Source organism: Podarcis muralis, chromosome 3, assembly GCF_964188315.1.
Source record: "Podarcis muralis chromosome 3, rPodMur119.hap1.1, whole genome shotgun sequence".
In the NCBI taxonomy this organism is placed as follows: domain Eukaryota; kingdom Metazoa; phylum Chordata; class Lepidosauria; order Squamata; family Lacertidae; genus Podarcis; species Podarcis muralis.
Window position 1 is genome coordinate 34,241,224 of NC_135657.1, and position 24,924 is coordinate 34,266,147.

A 24,924-nucleotide genomic window follows, 5' to 3' on the forward strand; every position below is an offset into this window, starting at 1 on the left:
GGTTTTGCCTACCCACCCTGGCCTTCCTGGATCTGTGGTGGTCTGCAAATGCCACCGAGAATGGCAATTGGTCTATGTTGTTGGATTCTATGTCCCATCAGCCTTTGTCATCATGGCCAATAGATACATGTCATGATTATTCACTTGCGACCCAGCAAATATTTGACAACATGGCATCTGGGAGTTAGCAGTCTGGTTTTCAATACTTTATAAGCTCTCACAAAAAGAAGGGCTGTAGTTTAATGGTAGAGGGTGTGTTTTGCATGCAGAAGGTCCCAAGTTTAATCCCTGGCATCTCTAGATAGGGAAAGACCCCTGGCTGAAATCCAAGCCAGCCACTGACAGTCAATGTGGATGATAGCGAGCTAGACGGACCAATTATCTGATACAATACAAAATAACTTCTTGTATTCAAAGAATGTCAAGGTAACAAAAGGGGGAAATAGATTCAGGTAGGTAGCCGTGCTGGTCTGACACAGTAGAAATAAAAATAAAAATAAAAAAATTGTCCAGTAGCACCTTAGAGACCAACTAAGTTTGTTCTTGGTATGAGCTTTCATGTGCATGCACACGTCATCAGATACCAAGAACACTTCTTCAGATACCAAGAACAAACTTAGTTGGTATCTAAGGTGCTACTGGACTTTTTAAAATTTATATATATATATTTCAAAAGGGGGAAATAGTTTGCTGTTTTTCATATTCCCTTTTTCATATGAAGAAAATAAAAATCATCTAGATTGCATGGATTGTCTTCCCTGACACATGGAAAACTGATTTCCCTTGCAGGCCAAAAATCATATCATCTGATTATTCTCTTCAAGGTACAGTGATTTTTCTAGGACCACCAGGTATTACCCAGAAGGAACACCTCAACCATAGCTCACACTCACTTTTGCAAGAGGCATATTTGCTTCTTGGAGAGAAATCTGGAGAACCACGGCAAAATCATCCTTCTGGCCATACTTCCTTGATGCCAGCAGATTTTCCAAAGAATTCTGCATATAAGGATAAGCAAACAGTTAACAGGATGAACTCTGTCCCCGAACCACAGAGAACATAGCACAATGCACAGATTTGCCCATGGCTTAAATGAGTTTCAGAGCCATCTCTACTGCTAATAAGCCAGAATAATCAAATTATACAGTCAAAACACAAAAGTAATTCCATGAAAAAGCATCTTATGCAACCGTTAGGAAACGACCCAGCGGCTGCGAGGTGAATTGCATAAGGCCGTTTTCTTAGAAAGAGCAGAAACCTAGTAATTAGATAACGTGGTTGGCCCTGCATAAAGCTCAGAAACAGGAACATCCCAGCTAGCTAACAGTACAGGATATGGGCAGCTTTTGCCACCTGCTAAATATTCCGACAGGCTTTTGCAGTAGAGACAACATAATTAACCAGCTTGGCAAACAGAGCTTTCATTAGCTACAGCTGGGATAGCACAGATCCTCAATTCTCCCCTCTGCAGTTGTTGTAACAGCATTTGAAAATTTGGGGATTTCAGCTGTCATGTATCACTAGGATATGTAGGGCATTTTTGAAAGCTTGCTCCATCACTAGCACCTCCAGTGCTGGGAAAGAACCTTTTCTGCCAGTCAGCATAGGCAACGTTGAACTAGACGAACAAACTGTTACACTCTGTATAAGGCAGCTTCCTAAATATATTCCCACCTCCTCCCCCCCGGTTGCTGACACAAAATTTTTATGAAATAATGAAGGCAGCATACCTTATGCAAATTCATTATGCAAACTAGGCAGCTTTACTCAGTTTGCATAACTGATAGATTTATGTTGAAAACAAAGATGAAGGGTTGTATATTATTTGTGTTTGGAGGCCCATCATGTAGAGACAATGGCATCTGCCCTGAGATTCCTGAGCTGGACAGAGTTGATCCTGAGCCAACTCCGTTGCTTGAAGAGGGGAAACCAAATTTATTCATCAATTCCCTGCCACCATAACTTCCTTGGAGGAAGAATGCAATACAAACATGAAAGGGATACATACGTGATCCTAAAAAGATTAACGTTAAAGGGATCCAAGATTCTAAAACTATTTAGATGTCATGTCAAATTGATTTTTGGACAGATATACACAGATGAATGCGAGTTCTCCCTTGCACAGTGCTCACCTGATAGGACCATCGCCACACAGCCACCTCCAGACTGGAACAATTGTTGGGACAAAGGCATGGCTTGAGGAGAATATCCCTGGAAGGTGGCAAAAGCCAAGCCAAGCCAAAACATAAATAAATGAAATAAAAATTGCTGTAGCTTTTCATAAACATGCAGTCTTTTGAAACATAGAGAGGAGAGATTTGTGCTGTGATTCATATGCATTTTAGAAACGTATATGTTTCATAGGGTTTCTCCAGACTGGTGTCTTACTGCAAGGGTATTCAGCAACATGTTGTTGACACAATAACAGTGCATGTGTGGTGGGTTTATACTGCTAATATTTATGCTGCTAGAATTTATGCTGCTAGAATTTGCTGTGTGATGCTTCCTCAATGCTACCACATGATTAATGTCCAGAGGGGCTATAGGGCAACAAAAATGGGGAGAAGGGGGATAAACCATAACACTATTTACTTTTTATTTCACAGTAGAAGAAAAGGCCTTTCTGCTGTTTGAATTAAAATAAGAAGAATATAAGATCAGAGTGAATATAGGACAAAATCAAATCGAAGCATTTATGGTATAAAAAGTTACACGATATCAGCAATTATACCCATTGATTGGAAATGAAGCATCCCCTCAAACCTTTTGCAGGCATAAACTCTATTGAATGTGGAACTGGGTATAACTTCCTTGCTAGCATTCTGAACACAATGAATCATGGCATATGCCCCATACGCTCAACAGACAGTGCCACACTTCTAAAAGATAAAGAAGCTATTGCATTGTGCTGGAAAGAACATGACCAGTATCTCCTTAACTGCAACTGTGTCATAGCTGCTGAGGTCCTCTCAAAAATTCTCTTGGGGATGCCTCTAGCTCTGTGGTTCTTGTATTGATTGAGCAGGAGGACAGACTACATGACCTATAAGCCCTCATTGCAATTCCATGGAGTCTCACTCCCTCCTTCTCTAGCTTAGAATTCAACATACAAAAAACAATTTTCAGTCACCCATATCAAAACATAATGTGGCGTGTTTTCCCCTAACTATGGTGAAAAGTTCTCAGAGGTCTGCAGAAATAACTTCCAGCACTCCAAAAGGAAGACAGACCACCACAGGTATATCCAAATAAATAACTAGAATTTGTTATTTGATGATGACGTAAAATGTGGGTAGTGGAAGAAAGCTGATTCACCAAATGACTTTAAAGTTTGGCAAAATGGCCTGAGTAGGGTCAAAGGGGAAGGTTTCCCACAGTTGGTCCTAATTTCCAGCATAGAGAAAGCAGCCTGCTTTGGAAGTTGTGATTAGTTGAGGTGACGGATATTTGGCAGACCAAGGTGAACCCTTTCAGAAGCGCAATCAGGATGACTATTGATTTGGTATGCGGTACAGCAATCTTTTTATATCCCTGTCACAAAACGCCTCTGGAGAAAAATGAACACTCCTCAGCAAGGAACACAATGAGAGCTCTTGGCTCATCAACAGCTGCAATAAAATGGGATTTACCTGACATAATTCTGATCATTGTGTGGAAGAGGTGAGACTGTGAGCAGAGGAGAATCCACCAGGTTTACAAAAACTTTGGGCATCTATAGTGATTAAAAAAAAAATGATTAGGAAAAGCTAGCAGTTGTGGACTATTCACTTTCACCAGAAGATTTTCTCTTAAATGGCTGCACCACTTGTATTCATCAGGGTCCATCCATATCTCACTGTAGACTGTGACTCCCTTGTGCCTCTCTTAATTCCCCTTTCTCCATGCAGTGTTCTCCCTCAACTACTGCTGCCCCACACTTTCTCCCCTCTAAATCTGGAGACTCCCTATGCTTTGGAAATGCAAATAGGAATCTCTGGATTTGGAGAGCAGAAAGTACAGGATGCCAGTAGCTGGAGGGAGGAGAATGCATCATGGTTGAGGGGGGATTGCATGACACACAAAGGGTTCACAGTCCACATAAAGCCAAGATATAGATGGGCCCTCAATTGATTTCTCTCCTGGACAAGGGACAAATAAATGAATATTGGCATTTTCTGCTCCCATTTACACTGGTATTCTCCAACATCACCAGTCTGCTGTTTTATTTGCTTATTGATTTGAATTTGATTTGGAGATACACACACACACACACACACACACACACACACACACACACACACACACAGTGGTACCTCAGTTTTTGAACATAATCCATTCCGGAAAACTGTTCGAGTTCTGAAACGTTCAAAAACCAAAAACTCAACAGCTAGGCCTCAGGATCTTGCACTCAAGCAGAAGCCGCATGGCATGTTTGACTTCCGAGGCATGTTTGAAAACCAAAGCATTTACTTCCGAGTTTACGGCATTCATAAACCAAAATGTTTGTCAATGGAGACGTTAAAAAACCAAGGTACCACTGTGTGTGTGTGTGTGTGTGTATTATGGGAGTTGTTTTATACTGCAATGCAAACTAAAATAGGAGATGGGTATTATAAACAGCAATATATAACTGCCTTACATAAACAAACTAATACATTGAGCTGAGATTTTTGCAGTTTAGGGAGTTGGACTAGATGACCCATCTAGTCCAACTCTGCCATTCGATGATTCTATTATCTGAATCAGGTATTGGAAGAGGTTTTATGTGGTCCTTGTTATTTTAAACCATGTGCAGCCATACCCACTCATTTTACATGCCTATTTTGTAGTTTGTTTTCCTCTTTTAAATTTCATCTGTTATAATGGTTCTCTCTGTTTTATAGACATTATAAAAGGAGGGGGAGAGGAAAGGTGTTGAAATCTATGAAATAGCTCTTACTTCTTCATATAAAAAATCCAATACTTCTTCAAGTTGCTTTATGCTGTCAAGGTGGGAAGTTGTCTGTAGGAAGTGAAAGGATTTATGTTAGAGAGTAGATGAGGAGGTGATGGTTCATTTTTATGCCAAACAAAAGGTTGACAAAATAGCTGTCCCCCAGCATTCACCAACAAGTGAATGAATCAAGGTTGGGAACTACAGACTAAACAATTGGTGCAAGAGGTAGAATCACAACTTTCAAAAATGAAAGGCCTCTGACCTTACATAGAACTGAAATATGCCCATCAACTCTGCAATGAGAATCTAATGTTTTTACATATCATAAAGAGGTCCCTAGAATGGCACCAAATGGAAGAACCCAGGGGCAATATATTGATCTATATTCTTCCAGCACTTTGAGAGGAAGCAATCAAGAGGTGAGCAGACAATCCAATTTGAACTAGGCTTTTCCCAAGACTGATTAATCACTGGATGAGTAGCCCTTAGCTAATAGTTTGAGGATTGCATTCTTATGAATTTTAGAGAATGAGAGAGGGGAGCGGGGAGCAACTATTGCCTTTCAAATATTCATATACAGTTATCACCTCTGCAGACTTCAAACAAAGTAATTTGCAGAGAGTTGATTAAAGCCCTGAGGAGGGAATGTTGCAGAGCCTGCCGTATAACACAGGCTGTTTGGTGCAATATGCACACAAAGGTAAAAGACCCAAAATGAAAATTGTACTTTGTTCTTTGGAAGGAGTTGTATGGACCAAGGATAAATGCGTAGCATTGTCAGGGAGGAAAAAGCAAACCATAAATTAAAATAACGCACACCTTCAATTGATTTGAACAATGTCCAAATGGGGGTATTCGTGAAATTGATTAACAGTATGCAAAAAAGCAGAAATATTCAAATATCAAGAGCAGAGGAAATAAGATCCCCCTGAATGCTTGAATGGCTCAGTGGGGCAGGCAAAGGGGAGAATACAGAGGTATCAGAAACTAGGTAAGAAATAGGGAAAGAGGACTAGATTTAAAAAGAAAGAGTCTTGTACATTCTAGGCAAAGCTAGAAGAAAAATAAATATATTTTAGCACCTTAAAGACTCATATTTTTTATGATATGATCTGCTGTGGAGCTGTTATCCATGATAACAACATCAACATTTTAAACCATATTTATGAACCTAATTCCTTGGTCAATTTGGCAAGTCAAGACATGGGACTCTTACCTGAGAGATGGACGCTTGGAAAGGACATGGATGGAAAATTGTGATGAGCTTCCAGTCATGTTGGTAATCTGTCTGCTGCAGGGTAAGAGCACAAGGAAAAACAACTGTCACACTGCAGATTAATAAGGGAATAGGAATCAAGGTGTGTATGAGTGGATTCCAGCAAAACAAGGACTAGTACAATAGGAAGCTTATTCACTTTGGCTCTGACACAAATAATGTGGCATCCATGTCTCTTTTTAGGACTCACCTTATTCTTTTTATTCTAAGTTGTTTTAAACTATTTTTAATATTGGGTTTTAACGTAGGGTGAAGGATGGGTAAACGCTAGTACTACTACTACTAATAGATTTGAACATATATTGTGGAAGTCCAAATGCAGCTGGCATTAGACTCTGCCAACTGAGCCACCATTTTGCATCTAGCTTGACCCCTGCCAGCCACTGTTTTGCATTTAATGCCACTTACTGGATCTCAGGTTTCTAGTTTAAAAAAAACCCCAAAGTAGACCTCGCAGGTGTGTAACCTGCCCACCTGTTTCCCAGATTTGGTGTGTGCTGTTTTTCCAACTAAGAACACCCAGTGATATCTGCCCTGCAAACCACCTTTCTTCAGGTGGTATCATCTTCACTTTGGAAGTGGGGAGGTAGATGTGAGAAATTACTGGCGTCTGAATGCTTCAGGGAGGCTTTTACAAAGTATTAGCCCTTGTGGGGAAACAGCACCATTTGGACTTCACTACAAAAAAACAACAACCCTGCGTCAGCAACAGCGAAGCCAATTCGAGAGGCAATCACAAACATAAATAAACCTTTGTGGGCCACAACTGCTCACTGGTCTATAGTGTTGGTTAGGGCTGTCTTAAGCATATGTGGCGCCAGGGTGCAAAGATCCACCCGGCACCCCCTCTCCTGGTTGCCCAGTCACTGGCTTGGTCCCCCCTGAACTCGCAGCACAGAGACGCCCTCAGCAGAAGAGCTCGCGGCAGCGCTCCGACCAACAGACGGGCTCTTCCTGGGACCATAGCTGTCAACGTTTCCCTTTTTTAAAGGGAAATTCCCTTATTCCGAATAGGATTCCTCGCAAGAAAGGGGAAAAGTTGACAGCTATGCCTGGGACTCAACTCTCGGTCCCCAGATTCTCGGCCTGGCGCCCCTGAGAGCCCGGCGCCTGGGTGCCCTGCACCCCTAGCACCTACGGGTAAGACGGCCCTGGCATTGGTATACATACCTGGCTCCCTTTCATGTTCTTCACAATTTCTTTAGCTTGATCTAAGAGATCTCTGCACCACAAATGAAAAGGGGAAATTGTCAAATAAGCCTTTATTATTTATAGGCACAAAGATGAAATGCTAACAGCATAAAAAATCTATAACACCTTCCTAATCGTTTTTGATGAGGTCATGTGGCTCGATCCTGCAAGTACTTAAGGGCAGTAATGCTTTTAAAAGTAAAATCTCAGGCCGAACTGAATGTTACACTTCAGCCAAAGTGCACAGCAGCATTTGTTAATTATAGGCATCAGAGAGGGTTTTTTATCTTATTTTATTGGAACACAGCACAGTAAAACCTCCCTATCTGTTACTGGGATGACAATCTGCCCCACCTCCCCACCCGAGAGGCTACGAGGAAAGCCAATGTCTCCATCATACATTTTAAATTTGAACAGAATGCAGTTCTGCTTTTCTTCAGGTAGAAAGTGGGTACCTATGGCAGAAGTTTGTTTAGTGCAGAAAGCTAGAGGACTGTTTTCTATGTAGTTCCTATGCAGAACTGTACTGAGCAGAAGGCAACAGACCAGGTATTTGGTCTATAAAATAATTAGGTCATTGGAATGATCTAGTAAAGGTGGATTGGGTTTTTTTGTACATTCCTTGGTTGTGTGAAACTAGGAAGTTTTCATTTTCTGTGTCTTTTATCACCCAAATAAGCCTCCCAGTTCAATATGAAGTAGCAAATAAAAATAGAACTTACAGGGTCCCACTTCTTGGCACTGCGCTGCTGTTTCGAAGGGAAGAGTAATTCTGCACGGAAGGATTAAACCTGCTAATAAGAGCTGCAAGACATACACCCAGTTCAGTAAATTTGTGGGCTCTGGATTTGCTTGTAGGAACATGAGATGACAATGGGCAACCATCAACCTGTTTCCTTGTTTGGGGTTGGTAGAAAGCAGGGAATAGGGGCCTTTGGTTGCCAAGAAATAATACATATTTTTATTGATAAAGTGTTGGGCAATAGATTAAATTAAAGAGAGATCTCATCTGTAAAGTCAAACACTCAACAGAACAGGGAAAGTTTAAACGATAAGTCATACCTGTTAGTGTTTTCATGCTTGCCGTGATAAGATCCCTCTCTGTGCTATAAACAGAAATAATTCATGTTTTCGTATCTGAAATAGTCATGGTGTGAAACGCAATGTGTTTTCATTTGAATTTGCTTTTTTCCTCTTCTCTCCCCCCCATCCTTTTCGCCTTGTGTGCCATGCCTTCTGGACTGTAAAGGTGACTCTGTTGTTGTTGTTGTTGTTGTTGTTGTTGTTGTTGTAACTCTTGGATCTGACCCACCAGTGGCTCTGGATCATGACTTCATTGTAAAGTAGGAGGAATTCCTCTTTGGTCTAACGGCAAGGCACTTTTCTCTTGGCTACTAAAACCACATCTTTAGGGTTCCCCTCTGCACTGACTCCAGCCTGTCACTGTCAGGCTTTTTTCACAGCTGGTAAAGTAACTGGCAGGACGCAGGTGGCGCTGTGGGTTAAACCACAGAGCCTAGGACTTGCCGATCAGAAGGTCGGCGGTTCGAATCCCCGCAACAGGGTGAGCTCCCGTTGCTCGGTCCCTGCTCCTGCCAACCTAGCAGTTCAAAAGCACGTCAAAGTGCAAGTAGATAAATAGGTACCGCTCCTGCGGTAAGGTAAACGGCATTTCCGTGTGCTGCTCTGGTTTGCCAGAAGCGGCTTAGTCGTGCTGGCCACATGACCTGGAAGCTGTATGCCGGCTCCCTCGGCCATTAAAGCGAGATAAGCGCCGCAACCCCAGAGTCGGTCATGACTGGACCTAATGGTCAGGGGTCCCTTTACCTTTACCTAAAGTAACTGGCACACATGGCAACTGTGAAACATATCTGAAGTTAGTAATAAACATGTTTTATGAACATGATGAAAAGTTGTACCTTTGGAGGTCTGGCTGCTCCAGCTTGGTGTCCTCCACCTGTAAATAAATATACAATGATAAATTCATCAGGACTAAAAACAAACACACCCTGCCTAGTCAGTGTCTGAAGGATACACTGTGAATGACCAAAACAGAACTTTGCATCTTTTCTTGTAAACCTTTCTTACTCTGTCTATAGGTGAGGGAAGGGGGTGGGGGGGTTGGACCTGTGAGATTGCCTGTAAAACCAAAAGCCTTTTTTAAAAAAGGAAAGGGAGCATTGCCGAGCTGAGTAATTTTAAGATCTAGTACAGGAATAAGTCAAATGTGATTTTAATAAGGCTGCCTGCCCTGTCTGTAGTTCTGTGAAGTTTTGCTATGGCCTACTGTTCAGTGTGTGTGTGAGGGTGATGCTTCCGTATTACAAAACAGATAAATGTGAGCATGTGTATATTTCAGTCCTCTATATTGGATTGTGCTTCAACAAATGGAGCTTTGGGCATTGTTTGGCTAAGTCGGTGCAGTGGCTTGGCATATTAATTGAACCAAGATTTTTGCAGGCTACCTTCTGCGAACAAATGGGCAAAGCTAACAAATGGGCAAAGGTCCCGGAGTTTAGTGAATCGAAGGGATTGGGTGTTCAGGGGCAAGAGATCAAATGAATGGTGGAGAGTAGGCAACAGAATAAGAGGAATCTGAGGAAGGTGGAGAAGGAGACTGAGGAAAATGAGGGTGGGGAAAACAGGGCATTGATGCAGGAACGGGATTCTGTAAAAACTCAACAGGGTTTAGCTTCAATTTGTCTAACCTTCTATGAAAGTTGGCATGTTCATACAATATGTTGATATGCACTTAGACATTCAATGCCAAATCCAGTGTGTGGAATTACATCACCTGCACCTGACCTTCCTACTGCCTCACCACTCTCCTTAGCAACCCTGGCATTGGGAAGCCAGGTGAGTGATGCCACCCTGCTGCCCATGCCGCCCTGCCAACCACTATTGATTGGCTGGCTGATATCTCTCCTTAATAAAATAGGTGACGCTTGGATGGTCTTCGCTATCAAGTGTCAACATGAATTATCGTGCCCTTTTAAGAATCAGTGACAGATGGCAAGTGCAAGAAGTCTACTACAGCCATCGATCTCAGAAAACAAACCAGAGAAAATGCAGGGAGCCTTCCTGAGACAATTTAGCTGACTAACAGGCAGGGACAACTGGTCGCCCTGCTAATCCAACTCTGAACTATTTACTGCAGCTGAATGTTACAGGAGATTGTAACTCAGCATGAGACTCTTAATCTCAGGGTCAAAAGATTCCTGCATTGAAGGGGTTTGGACTCAATGACCCTTGTGGTCGCTTCCACTCTACGATTCTGTGAAGTCCTGAGAATAAGTGATTTGGGGTTAACGTGTGGATTTTGTGTTTTGCTCTGCCAGTTTTCCTGGTTCTGTAACAGGTCATCAAATACTGAGCGGAAGGGCCAGAGCTCAGTCGGCAGAGCCTGCGATGTGCATGGAAAGCCTACTGTCAGGAGCAGAATATGCCTCTCAAAACCAGCTGCAGGGAAAGATCACTGGAGAGAGGACTCTTGCGCTCATGTCCTGCTTTGCGGCTTCCCAGAGGAATCTGCTTTTGCCACAGTGAAAAGAGGATTCTGGATTAAGGTGGCCTCTGGGCTAGAAGATGACTCAGATTTTTGCCACAGTGTTCTTTCTGGACAGAGGCAAGGAGGCTGAAGTGAAACCATCAGAAAGGAGAACACAGCAGTAGCCAGAATGAGGGACAGAGGGAAAGAGCCACATATGCAATGTAAAGGGGGAGGCTGCTACAAACTTGGTGATGGTATTCCTGTTTTCTATTGGGACAAGTTCCCCCCACCCACGCAAGTTGGTGTCTCCCAGGAAAGGGGTAACTGGCACCAGGACTGGGATGCCCAGTTAGTGGGGGGGGTAGGCTGTCCAGGATTCAAGGCCACTCTGCCCTATCACCCTCTTTGTCTTTGCACGGTTTGAGAGGAAGGAGCCATGGGGCTCGGAGCTTCATAGCTTTTAGCATTCTTTTGTTGGAAGCCGCCCAGAGTGGCTGGGGAAGCCCAGCAAGATGGGTGGCGTATAAATAATAAATTATTGTTGTTATTATTATTATTATTACTTCTGCCCACTGCCATGTCTTAGTCCAACCAGCCGATCCACTTATGACCAACTGGTTGGTGCAGATCAGCTGGGTGGCCCATCTGAGTACAGCCAGATGATCAGTGGTAAAGGGAGATGCTGCGCAACTTAGTGACGGACTGACTATGAAACGAAGAAGACAATAAATACAAGGCTTCATGCCCATTCAACAGGTTCCATCACCATAACTGACCTGTTCACACATTGCACGGAAAACACGTGCAGCCTGCTTCTGTACACATGTACAAGTCTTTGTGGGAAAAGAATGTACGCATGTTGTTTTGTATACTCAACCGCTGTGTGAAGAGGCACACAGACTGTGTACAGTGGTGCCTCGCAAGACGAAATTAATTCGTTCCGCAAGTTTTTTCTTCTTGCGAGTTTTTCGTCTTGCGATGCACGGTTTCCCATAGGAATGCATTGAAAATCAATTAATGCGTTCCTATGGAAACCGACTTCAGACCAGGTCCGGGGACAATCTGTCCCCCGACCTCTTCTGAAGGCTGGGGGGGGGGGCGAAAGTCTTTGCTCCCCCCCCCCCACGGCAGCATTTTAAAATCGCCCCGGACAGCGGAGGACTTCTCCGCTGTCCGGGGCGATTTTAAAATGCTGCCGTCCGGGGGAGCAAAGACTTTCGCCCCCCTGGGAAGGAAGGCAGGGGGGACAAAGACTTTTGCCCCCCGCCCGCCTTCAGAAGAGGTCCTGGACCTCTTCTGAAGGCTGGCGGGGGGCGAAAATCTTTGTCCCCCCCTGCCTGCCTGCCTGCCTTTAAAAGCCCTCTCCCGGGCTTTTTTCTCACTTAAAAGCCTTTAAAAGCCGCTCTCCCGGGAGGGCTTTTAAAGGCAGGCAGGCAGGGGGGACAAAGACTTTTGCCCCCCGCCAGCCTTCAGAAGAGGTCCAGGACCTCTTCTGAAGGCTGGCGGGGGGCAAAAGACTTTGTCCCCCCTGTCTGCCTTCCCAGGGGCTTTTAAATCACCCCGGACAGCGGAGAAGTCCTCCGCTGTCCGGGGCGATTTTAAAATGCTGCCGTCCCGGGGGAGCAAAGACTTTCGCCCCCCTGGGAAGGAAGGCATGGGGGGACAAAGACTTTTGCCCCCCGCCCGCCTTCAGAAGAGGTCCTGGACCTCTTCTGAAGGCGGGCGGGGGGCGAAAGACTTTGCTCCCCCCCCCCGCCTGCCTTCAAAAGCCGTCTGGGAGAGCGGAGCGTTCTCCGCTCTCCCGGGAAGGCAGGCAGGCGGGAGCAAAGTCTTTCGCCCCCCGCCAGCCTTCAGAAGAGGTCCAGGACCTCTTCTGAAGGCGGGCGGGGGGCGAAAGTCTTTGCTCCCCCCCCCGCCTGCCTTCAAAAGCCGTCGGGGAGAGCGGAGCGTTCTCCGCTCTCCCGGGAAGGCAGGCAGGCGGGAGCAAAGTCTTTCGCCCCCCGCCCGCCTTTAGAAGAGGTCCAGGACCTCTTCTGAAGGCGGGCGAGGGGCGAAAGACTTTGCTCCCCCGGGACGGCAGCGTTTTAAAATCGCCCCGGACAGCGGAGAAGTCCCCCGCTGTCCCGGGGTTTTTTAAAAACCTCTCCGCCCCCCTGCCAGGCTTCGGAGCAGCCTTCCGAAGCCTGGCGGTGGGAGGAGGTCCGAGGACAGTGGGGAAGACGCGCTTCCCCGCTGTCCCGGAGATTTCCCTATGGGCTGTCGTCTTGCGAAGCAAGCCCATAGGGAAATTCGTTTAGCGAAGCGCCTCCAAAACGGAAAACCCTTTCGTCTAGCGGGTTTTCCGTCTTGCGAGGCGTTCGTGTTGCGGGGTACCACTGTACTTGTTGAATATGACACATGAATGTGCAGCTCAACTTTTTTTGTACAGGTGTGAACACCTCTACAGTGGTACCTCGGGTTAAGTACTTAATTCGTTCCGGAGGTCTGTTCTTAACCTGAAACTGTTCTTAACCTGAAGCACCACTTTAGCTAATGGGGCCTCCTGCTACTGCCGCGCCACCAGAGCATGATTTCAGTTCTCATGCTGAAGCAAAGTTCTTAACCTGAGGTACTATTTCTGGGTTAGCGGAGTCTGTAACCTGAAGCATCTGTAACCTGAAGCGTATGTAACCCAAGGTACCACTGTATTGGCAATGGAAAAAGTGAGCATATTAGAAGGACTTGGGAAGAAAGTCAGAGCGTTCAGGTGTATTTGGTTTGAGAGGCTGATGGAAAAGATAGGCAGTTGGAGATACAGAAATGCTTGCTGCAGATCAAGCAGCTATTGAAGGCACAGCTACAGGAGCCAGCTCAGAAGTTGGCAACCCTAGTGCTGGGGACAGGAGGTGGAACAAACTACCCATGGAACATGGGGGGGCACTTTTTATTTTATTTTCTATACTAAACTATAACCTCACACCACAGTCAACATCATTCATATTAAATACAGTTTTCCTGAAGAACATGTTACCTTTGATCCCTTTTCCAATAGCGCTCATCGTTATACTCACATTTCTAAAACCTCCAATAGCAGCAACTGCTTTAATGTCCGATGGACTCAAAGTATGAACTGTAGAGATAAAATGTGGACTGCAGTTTAGAAATATAGCAGTTTTCCAAATGTCTATTTGCATTAATCGAATTGGAAGTAATGTGTAAGAAGATATAATTAATATCTAGCATTTGTATCGGGTTTTTCGGAAAAGTTTTTCACAAAACTGTAAGAGCTCGGTAGATCTTTAGCATTGCACTTATCCTTTAAGTCTAAGTGTGTGTGCGCATGCTTGCTTGCTTACCTTATGACTAGCGCTGAAGACTACTTAAATGAATGAAGTGGTAACTATTTTTAGCTGCTTTTATGCTGTTTGTAAATTGCCTTGAGACACATCATGTAAGAGGTTATCCATAAATCAATTAATTAATGCACAAGTACACACATATATTAATCCCACACTCAAAGTATCCATTTCTTTGACATCCAGAAAAGTGAACCAAGAACTCTGAAATATATTACCAAATTCTCCCCCCACCCCAAATTGTTGAGAAATAAGGTTCCATTATGTCTTATTTTCATATGGTCTGACTGTTGTACATTATATACAGTGCGGTCCTGCAAATGTCTACTCAGAAATAAGCCCTATTAAGTTAAATGGAACATATTCTCAGGTATGTGTGTGAAGGACTGTAGCATAACAGTTTAAAAAGTTTGTCTAAGCTTCCATACACACCATACATTTAAAGCACACACCCCCAAAAAAAACCCACACACCCAAGGAACTGTATTCCCAAGAGACCTCCCCAGCATCCTTAACAAACTACAGTTCCTAGGATTTTATAACGTGGGGGGGGGGGTGTTTAAATGCATGCTGTGTATACAGTCTAAGACTTGGGAGAGGAAAGTAAGCATAACTCCCAAATTTCGTATTCAACTCAGTGAATGTCTTCTTCTGCTCTAAATATGTATTTCAAAAACAGATACCTGAAGATGAAGATGAGTGAGGGGAACTTAGCATCTTGCAGGAGAAATGCAAAGGCTGAAAGAAGAAACAAGCATTTTAGAAACAAAATTTAGGGTAAGGCAATAAAAGGAACCGAGGCATGGTTATAGATGAGCTTTTTGAGAGCTCTCTTTCCCCGAAATAAAAAAAGAAGACCACATCGCTATGAAATACAATATCATTTTTGGAAAGTAAGAGGCAGCAAAGAGGCCCACGCTCTGTAAGTCAAATATTTGCTGTTACTTTCCACACACATTTTTAAAAGGTACTCTCTCTTTCCAGTCTGAATTTGGAAGTTCCATCTCCCATAAGACCCACGTCTATTCCAGCTATCCTTTAGAAAAGCTATCCTTTATTCTCAGATGCTTTGAGGACCCTCTCCTTCCCTGGAACATCTTTCTCTGAGTCAAGATGGATCCTACTCCCACCAGTCAAGGCCTTGCACTATAGCTATATCTCCTTCCAATGAAAAGATGAGATAGCACACAACCATAAGACCATAAGATGGGTGGGTCTCGTAGAACATGTCGTAGAACTTCACGTTCTTAGAACATAAAGTTCTATGATAGGAGATGATCCTGTGACGTTTCCTCATTCCCTTTCAGCAGCTGAGGCTTGGTATTGTAGCTCTGAAGATGTCTCGACAGAGGGGCTATCATCTATGCATGCAAACCTAAGACTGCAGGCACAGAATTGCAGGCAAGAGCCTCCATGCATTCACCTGTAGTTATTGCTAGGCTGGGGCCACAAGTGGAAAACTCAGTTTTAAGAAAGCCTAAGTTCGTAAAGTCTGAGAAACATCAATTACTCCTTTCTTCCTGCCATCATGCAGAAACATATACTTGCCTCAGTTTCCATTTCTTCCTTCGTATCATTCTTGGGTGTCAGAACATGAGCTGCAGTCCCTAGAAGACAAAGAAATATGGGTTTTGTTTTATTTCCTTGCTCCCCCTCCCCCCTTGCAATCTATGGCTGTTGATGCATATGGCTGCTTTATTTTTGTGAATTTATGCATTCATTTGCTAATGTCAGAGGCATTTTTAACACTAGTAAATCACAGGATGCAAACAGAGAGGGTAAACATGTGCATATAGCTAAATAACAGCCTGCGTATTTTTCACTGTATTTCAAGTAGAGATGATTACGACCCTATGATTTCAATCCTTTCCTTGGAGGAAGCTCCATTGAACTTAATGAGGCTAACGTATGACTGGACATGCATAGGATTCCACTGCAAACTATTATCTGAAGAAGGAAAAAGGACAGTTGTGCTGTAAAAATTGGACCCAGAGAGAATAATTTGTCTAACCCAGAGATAGGGAACCAGCTGCCCAGTCATCATCCTTGGCTTGGACTGATGGGAACTGGTGGAGTCCAGCAAAATCTGCAGAACCATAAGTTCCTCATTCCTAGTCTAAAGAAAAACGTTATAATTCTGTCAGGTAACTCTGATTTTGAACTTTTAATAGCAAAATTGCTTAGATGATTTGGTCTACATGGTGCTATTTATTTGAGTATATCCACACTTCAAATCCAGTGGTAATTCAAACTCCTGATGGGGAAAGCAGCTATCAGCAATCTGCCCCCATGGTCACAGGCAACATGTCCCTGCTCCTCCCCCTTACAACACACAAACATCCATCTTGGATATAGAGAATTGGGGGGGGGGTGTGGTAGGATTTAGGTTGAGGAATGACAAAGGAGGAAAGGGTAAAATACCTTATTCCCAAAGCATCACTTCTTCAGGCTTCAAAGTAGCTACAGCATACATCAAATTAGTTCCAAAAAAAGAAGGGAAGTGGGAGGTCCTAATCATAGATCTCTTTCCCTGCACCTCCAATGTCTGATATGGCCCTTGTCCACAGATCCTAAATTGCCATTCATCTTCTTAGTTCCAGAGGCTTTGCTTTTTGTTCTGTCTTTTCCAGTTGACTATTGGAGGTCCCAATATAAGTGGTTCCTCCAGACAACCTGCTTATTGAGCATTCATCCTGATTTGTTTACATGGAGGTTATATGTCTCCCTGTCAATCAGTCACTGTTCTACACCTTGTTGCGCAGATATTTCCCCACCACTTTCCTAACTGCAAACCCACCAAAATTTAAAAACAATTGTGTTCTATCAGAGCACTGTCATCTATCTTATTTGCACATAGCCCCTCGACCCCGACATCATTTTTATTGTGCATGATGATTTTTTGTTCCACCTTTGATGCACTATAGCACCACAATGTCCTTCCAGACAGCAGAAACATGTAACACTGAAGAAGCATTGCAGAATTAGTGTAGTCGTAGTACTTATGCACCCTTCATCCAAGGTCCCAGTGTGTGTTGCAACAATTAAGCCACCATGTTAAAAATGGTTTAAAACAATTTGCAATCACAGAAATAATCTGAGTCCTAAAAAATATGCATAAAGGTAAAGGTAAAGGTACCCCTGCCCGTACGGGCCAGTCTTGCCAGACTCTGGGGTTGTGCGCTCATCCCACTCTATAGGCCGGGGGCCAGCGCTGTCCGGAGACACTTCCGGGTCACGTGGCCAGCGTGACAAGCTGCATCTGGCAAGCCAGTGCAGCACACGGAAACGCCGTTTACCTTCCCGCTAGTAAGCGGTCCCTATTTATCTACTTGCACTTAGGGGTGCTTTCGAACTGCTAGGTTGGCAGGCGCTGGGACCGGAATGACGGGAGCGCACCCCGCCGCGGGGATTCGAACCGCCGACCTTTCGATCGGCAAGTCCTAGGCGCTGAGGCTTTTACCCACAGCGCCACCTGCGTCCCTAAAAAATAAAATGCATATCAAGTGTCAAATTCAGGGTAAAGAGATGTGTTGAGTGAACAAAGCAAAATGATGAGTGGTCAGTCTAGTATCAATTCACTGCTAATGCACTATTATCACATCAAATCCTCCTTGTGATCCAACTCCTGCTCATAAACCTTTGTACCCACTGTAGAAAGATGTGCGGATCCAGAATTGGCCTCCACAGTCATTTACAGACACACCACTAAGACTGTGTTAATGGAAAACAATCTTACCCAGTCACAAGTGATTGCTGAGAGAGAGAGATATCTTATAGAATGCACCTGCCCACTAAAAACCCTACCTCAGTCTGGAGGACCCCCTAAACGTGATATGCGATTGAATCCCTCCTGCAAAATAGCAAGTCTGGAGGTGACCAAGGCATCATATCTAGAACATTTACAGGTGATAAGGGCCTTACCTAAGACAAAAACCAACAGGAGGGAGAATGCCAGCTTCTTCATGCTTCGTTCCTTCCTTTATGAATGAACACTCCTGGAAAAGTGTGAGTTTTGATTTACAGCGACCTATGCGTGGTCATGAAACGGTCTCGTCTTCTGACTGCTTTTTATACCTTGGTGAGCAGATAACTCAGCTGTCATAAATTTTATTGCCCTTTTCGCCATTGAGAAAGAAGGCTATGGGAGCAAAATGATAAAATATTAACATTTCAATGCCACTGCTTAATGTACTTTACACATTGTTACATCCTAGGAGGAGGAGGAGGAGAAGAAGGAGAAGGAGAAGGAGAAGGAGAAGGAGAAGGAGAAGAAGAAGAAGAAGAAGAAGAAGAAGAAGAAGAGAGAGAGAGAGAGAGAGAGAGAGAGAGAGAGAGAGAGACTAATTTGCCCTTCAAATGCAGGCAGGAAGTGCTTTGCAAGTTCCCTTTTTCTGTGTGCCAGTATCCCACAATATGCCCAACCAATAAATCCACGCATGCTGCATTCATTACACTCTGCTCACCTGTATTTGAAAACTTCTTCATAATGGTACCAAGCTGTTTGATGCCAAACTGCATTTGCATATCTCATCAGATGTTAAAAGAAAGATAAACCCTATACAGGATTTGTAAATCCCCAGGCACAGATTTAAAAGTGAACTCTTGAAAAGTCTGCCTTGCTTATCTTAATGAGGTAAAGGAAGTGAGCTCTTGCAAGGAAGTCTCCTTTGCATGGCAGTCCTGCAGGGTTTAACAGCACTAAAGCAGAAGGGAGGGCCTGCTTTATCAGCAGCAACAGCGCTGTGCTTGCCAAAGGAGAACCGGTAATAGTTCTGCCATGAGAATTATTTATTTACTCAATTTTATTCATCATTTTTATTTATCCCACCCTTCCACCAGGATATTGCAAATGGCTCTCCCACTCCCCAGTGTGTCTTCACAACAACCCTTCAAGGTAGGTGAGGCTGAGAGACAATAAGTGGCCCAGATGACCCAGTGAGATTCATGGCCTTCTCAGTAGTGGCTCCCGCCTGTGGAACCAAATAAACAACTATCTGGCATTTAGAAGACATCTGAAGGCAACCCTGTATCAGGAAATTTTTAATGTCTAATGTTTTACCAATTTTTTATGTGTTGTAAATCACCCAGAGTGGCTGGGGAAACCCTGCCAGGTGGAGTATAAATTTAAAATTTTTCATTATTATTATTATTATGGCTGAGCAGGGATTGGAACCCAAATCTCCCAAGATCCCTAGTCCGACACTCTAATAAAGGTAAAAGCTAAAGGACTCCTGGACGGTTAAGTCCGGTCAAAGGCGACTATGGGGATGTGGCGCTCATCTCGCTTTCAGGCCAAGGGAGCTGGCGTTTGTCCACAGACAGCTTTCTGGGTCATGTGGCCAGCATGACTAAACCGCTTCTGGCACAATCAAACACTGTGACAAAAACCAGAGTGCACGGAAACACCATTTACCTTCCCGTCGCAGCAGTACCTATTTATCTACTGGGAGTGGTGTGCTTTCGAACTGCTAGGTTGGCAAGAGCTGGGACAGAGCAATGGGACCTCACCCGTCGTGGGAATTCGAACCGCTGACCCAAGAGGCTCTGTGGTTTAGACTACAGTTCCACCCATGTCCCTATTCTAATTAATACCGCATACTGGCTCAGATGCAGCAATGCCTGCCTTGTCTTAATATAACCCAGAAACATACAGTGGTAGAGTGAACAATTATATGTATTCAATATACCAAAAGTATGACATTAAGAATAAACAGTGGCGTAGCGTGGGGGGTGCAGGGGGTGCCAGCCGCACCGGGCACAACATCTGGGGTTAGGGCAAATCCACAGGTTAGGGGGCGCAAATCCACGGGTTAGGGGGCACAAATTACTTGCCTTGCCCCGGGTGCTGACAACCCACGCTACGCCACTGAGAATAAATGTTAACAATAAAAATGTGCTAGCAAGCCAATTGCAAAAAAAAGGTTACAGGAATGCTTCACAACTGCAAAATTATTTCTACATTGATCAGGTTGTTTCAAGAGTTCTTAATCACAAGCATAACCTAAGTAGGCTCCACTGCTGAGTTCACTACTAGGTTAAGGTTTTAAAACATTAGCTCAATGCAGAGACGCCAGAGGAGTTTGTGGCACAGCTGCATTGCCAGAAAAGCTCCTCTTAATATTCCCTGAGATCATCTACAAAGAAGGGACTAGCTCAGGGCATTTAACACCTGCGGAAAAGGGCAATTAGGGGTGTGTGGGGCCCCACCCCCATCCCATTCAATGTGCAGAAGCCAAAACAACTGGCAGTCGAATCTTACTTCAGCACTGACAACCAGACAACATCCCTGCACTGAGCACACAGCAGCTCAGTTTAGGGAGCACAGGGCAGGACACACAAATCTTTCCATCCTCCAATACCTCGCCAGAGCTTGCTCAGTGCCTGCTTGCTGCCCACTCGAACAAATGCTCCATGCAGCACCAGAGTGCATCATAAGAGCAAAGCATTGCAGATGCACTAGGGATGGGCGACTTCATCAGCTTCACTTTCCCTCAGTTTTTCATTTTCCCAGTCTTAAGTTCCGTTCTGCATATTTCCACATCCATTCGCAAATTTTTAAAGAAAAGTCCAGACACTGGAGAGAATGGCCCCCCACGCATTTTTCCTCTGGCACAGAGCCACTTCCTTTGTTACCTTGATGGCCCGTGCTTAGGGGGCCATTAACAAGAAGCTGGCCCGGCTATTCTAGCAATTGAATCCTCCATTCAATTTTAGCCCTTGCTGGATTCAGGAATTAGAAGGGACTCAGGCATACAGCCTAACCCCATCCCCAACTCGCAATGCTACATATTTTTGCAAAGCAATTTGCTCTAGAATATGCATTTTTGCATGTCATTTTCACTAATATATATTCATTTCTAGGCATACTTTACCCCAGTCGGTGCATTTCTGTACACATTACCTGGCTGGAAAACAGCACTGAAAAATTCAGAGAACTGCGAATTTTGAAGAACGACTGTTTTGTTTCTTGTATTGTTCCAGTAAGTGCAAATTAGGTAAGCTTACCTTTAAAAGTGAACTTGATTTAATTTCTCCCCCATTCCTCATATGCACCCAGAATTCCTTCTGAGATGCATGTCCACTTACTTTCCCAACAGTGCTGTCTACAATGTAATAGACAGTGTTCTTCATCCTTGGGTGCCCAGATGTTATTGGACTACAACTCCCATCATCCCTCACCAGAAGATGAAGATGAAGTTGATACCCCTCCTTTTGCCCTGATGGGACTCAAGGTAGCTTCCAGCTCAGCCAGTGGCATGGATTATGGGAGTTGTAGTCTATCAACATCTGAAGACCCACCATTGAAGAATACTGTACTAGAAGACAATAACTGGGCAACACAGGCAGCTGGCCTGCCCAGGCTAGCAACAAGCAAGCATCACTGCTGCTAGGAGGATGGGAATGACTGATGGGGGACATGTCTCCCCCACCCAAGCTTCCACGCTCTGCCTAATGGTGGGGCCAGCCTTGTGGCTGGAAGGTGGAGGAAGTGGAGGCGGTACTTACATTTCAGCATTTCCATCCAATGGGTCATTCGCCATCTTCTGAACTCTTCTCCCAAGGATGCAATGAAATGCACTGCCTCAGCTGTGTGGCATAGGAAGCTGGAGCCATGTCATTTACCCAGCTTCTTCGTCTTCTTGCACCATTGCTTTTTGGGTCATCATGGGAAAATTCAAGTCTGCTTGGCCTTGATGGACATTGGGAAGGCCAACACGCTCAACAGAAGTGGAGATTATACAGAACATCTCAGCGGAAAGCTGGAGGGTCATCCCACCGCCCTGACCCACCCACCTCCCCCCGCCCTCTGCTGTGGTAATACAGTCTATCCATGCAGTGTGCTGCTCTGAAGCTAGTAAAAGCTTTCAATGTGGGCTGGGGAGTAAATGGATTTAAAATGAAGTGCCTTAGGACAATTCACAACACAGATTTGTTTTCTATAGGCACATCATACAATCTTGGGTCTTAAGTGCTCCAGTGAGGGAAAAGGAAAAATAGAAAGACATATAGCCAACAGAACGCAACAATCAGACTGCTGTTTATGTGCATACTGAAACCAAAGCGAGTATCCCTGGGCAACTTAAAGATTGGTGGGGTCTCACTAACACCATATTTTGTGGCCTGCCTAGTTGCCTTATATAAGCAAAGTAAAAATGCAATTTTAAGCTTAAAGAAAGGGGAGAAGAAGCACTCTGTCCAATGGTAGGGCTGGCCGTGCCAGTCTTCCCTGAATCTAGCTCTAGATCTGCCTTGCCTACTCCCCTCCTTACTTTCAGCTCCTATATTTCTGATCCTTTGAAAATGCCTGCTCCTCAACCCCACTGGGCAGCTAGGCTCCAGATCTTCCTGAAGGAACACCAAAGTGTTGCCTGATGTTCTCTCTGTGCATGTTAAAGGAGCACCTTCTCCCATCGGCAGGCCTTTGCATCCTTTACAGGCGATGCCTGAGACAGCCCACAGACTATGCCACCAGTTGGAAACATTTCCTTCCCAGTCAATCTGTCAGAACAGCAGGTTCCTCACAGCACCCACCTGAGATCCGTATCCTTCCCAGCATGCAGCTGGCGAGGGCAAATGAAGCCGAGAGGAAATGGCAAGGGCTTTAGCAACATGATGGATATGGCACAATAACTGTTCTGTCATTTCCTTTCCCATAACTACTACAGGAAAAAAAGAAGACAGCACAATTTAGGTGGCAAGAAAGAGAAGGGCAGAGCAGTATTTCAAAGCAAAAGCTCTGCTGTAAAATTAGAATTCCAGGGACCAAATATCAAGGCAGTGTAAACACACTCAGGGGCTTAAATATAATAAACCCAGATGGGATTCTATAACCTAGTGAACATTAGAAGCTTTTGATCCCTTAATTCAATCTTGTGGCATGAAATATATATATATGAGTTTCCTTTCCCTTAACAACAGTACAACAGCATGGCAGGTACGAGAAGGGATTAAACAGCCCCAAAGCCTCACACCACAACCCCTTTTGAAAATTGCAAATGTGAAAGAAGAAAGTGAGAGGGGGGAGAGGAAAAACAACAACTTGAGCTCCCATTAAAAATAAGAAAAATCCATCAATCCTAATTTAAACACATATAAGCCATCCAAAGTGGGTGGCGGGTGGCGCTGTGGGTAAAAGCCTCAGCGCCTAGGGCTTGCCTATCGAAAGGTCAGCGGTTCGAATCCCCGCGGCGGGGTGCGCTCCCGCTGCTCAGTCCCAGCGCCTGCCAACCTAGCAGTTCGAAAGCACCCTCGGGTGCAAGTGGATAAATAGGGACCGCTTACTAGCGGGAAGGTAAACGGCGTTTCCGTGTGCGGCTCTGGCTCGCCAGAGCAGCGATGTCACGCTGGCCACGTGACCCGGAAGTGTCTCCGGACAGCGCTGGCCCCCGGCCTTTTGAGTGAGATGGGCGCACAACCCTAGAGTCTGTCAAGACTGGCCCGTACGGGCAGGGGTACCTTTACCTTTACCTTTTTAAGCCATCCAAATGGCTTGTTTGCTATTCAAACAAGATAGTTGATTATAAGATGTGGAAAGGACAGGGAAATCTTGAGACGCCTGAGTGGTTATATTCTTCCAGCCTTGGCGTGTAAGTCTGAGAGGGCTCACAGGATCCGTAGGAACTTAGGAAGCTGCCTTAAACTGACTCAGACCATTGGGCCCATCTTGATAGCTCAGCTGGTTAGAGTGTGGCGCTGATAACACCAAAGTTGCAGGTTCAATCCCCGTATGGGAAGGCTACATATTCCTGCATTTCAGGGGGTTGGACTAGATGATCCTCAGGGTCCCTTCCAAATCTAGAATTCTATGAATCTATGAGCGCAATCTTTTTTTCTACCCTGACTGGCAGCCGTTCTCCAGGGTTTTACAGACAGTGTTCTCTCCCAGCCCTCTGAGCTTATGGTCCTTCCCCACTTTTGCTATACATCTCTTAGTCCCTGCCATGCAGGAATATTGTTTGTGGTTCATTCCACATCACAACCTCTCCCTATTTCTATCTTTCCACCTCTGCAGTGGTTTTTGTTCAACTTAAAGGGGGGGGGGGTGGTCAAGGTGATGAAGCAACTCCTCCCAATGGGGAAAAGTTGCACCATTTGGGACTTTTCCGTTTAGAGGAAATGTAAGAAGTGACATGATAGAAGTTTATATAATAATTCATGGCATGGAAAGAGAAAAGTTTTTTTCTCCCTCCTTCTTATAACACTAGAACTCCAATGAAGCTGAATTGCGCCAGGCAAAAACATTCCTTTTCTCTTTGGCCTTTGGCTAATTAAACAACCCATGGCCTTTTAAACTGCTTTTGTTTGTTATTATGGTATGTATTTTTGTGCTTTTATGTTGTAAATGGCCCTGTGATCCTCGGATGAAGGACGGTATAAAATTTTTAACAACAACAACAATTCAGGATACATAAAAGAAAGCAGGTCTGGAAGGTTCTGCCTGCTTTGCTAAGCTTAGGTTGTCATGGTAGATAGGTCAAGTCGAGGCCCTGTTTGCGTCTCCATGGCTCAAGTTATTTATTTTGGATTTATTTTTTACACCACCTCACTCTTGGCTCAAGCGGAGCTCCCGTGGAAACGAAAAACAACTGGAAAATAAAAACATAGACAGGCCCTTGTCCTGGCTGGCAATACAAGAGGAGCCTTGCTGGATCACCCCAAAGGCCGATTTAGTCCAGTAACGTTTTCTCCCCCGTAGATCTGTGGCAGCTAAATGTAA

General features: G+C 44.5%; 1 protein-coding gene and 2 long non-coding RNA genes across 3 annotated transcripts in view; all 3 read right to left on the reverse strand.

Moving 5' to 3' along the window:
* Nucleotides 1–3,706, reverse strand: part of PLB1 (phospholipase B1) — an 89,101-nt gene extending 85,395 nt beyond the window's left edge. Inside the window, exons 1-3 of the mRNA XM_028724449.2 lie at nucleotides 3,630–3,706; nucleotides 2,133–2,211; nucleotides 894–998 (exon numbers count right to left, since the gene is read on the reverse strand). Of these exons, the coding sequence (XP_028580282.2) occupies nucleotides 894–908 (15 nt within the window). The 5' untranslated portion in view covers nucleotides 909–998; nucleotides 2,133–2,211; nucleotides 3,630–3,706. The remainder of the gene's footprint in view (nucleotides 1–893; nucleotides 999–2,132; nucleotides 2,212–3,629) is intronic.
* A 3,655-nt stretch (nucleotides 3,707–7,361) lies between these two features.
* LOC144327152 (uncharacterized) lies at nucleotides 7,362–8,763 on the reverse strand. Its single transcript, XR_013392059.1, has 3 exons — nucleotides 8,445–8,763; nucleotides 8,105–8,186; nucleotides 7,362–7,413 (listed from the first exon to the last, which is right to left on the reverse strand). It is a non-coding gene; the product is annotated as an uncharacterized LOC144327152 (long non-coding RNA).
* Nucleotides 8,764–15,755: 6,992 nt separating this feature from the next.
* LOC114593365 (uncharacterized) lies at nucleotides 15,756–21,885 on the reverse strand. Its single transcript, XR_003705656.2, has 3 exons — nucleotides 21,714–21,885; nucleotides 18,129–18,345; nucleotides 15,756–15,814 (listed from the first exon to the last, which is right to left on the reverse strand). It is a non-coding gene; the product is annotated as an uncharacterized LOC114593365 (long non-coding RNA).
* Between the last annotated feature and the right edge of the window lie 3,039 nt (nucleotides 21,886–24,924).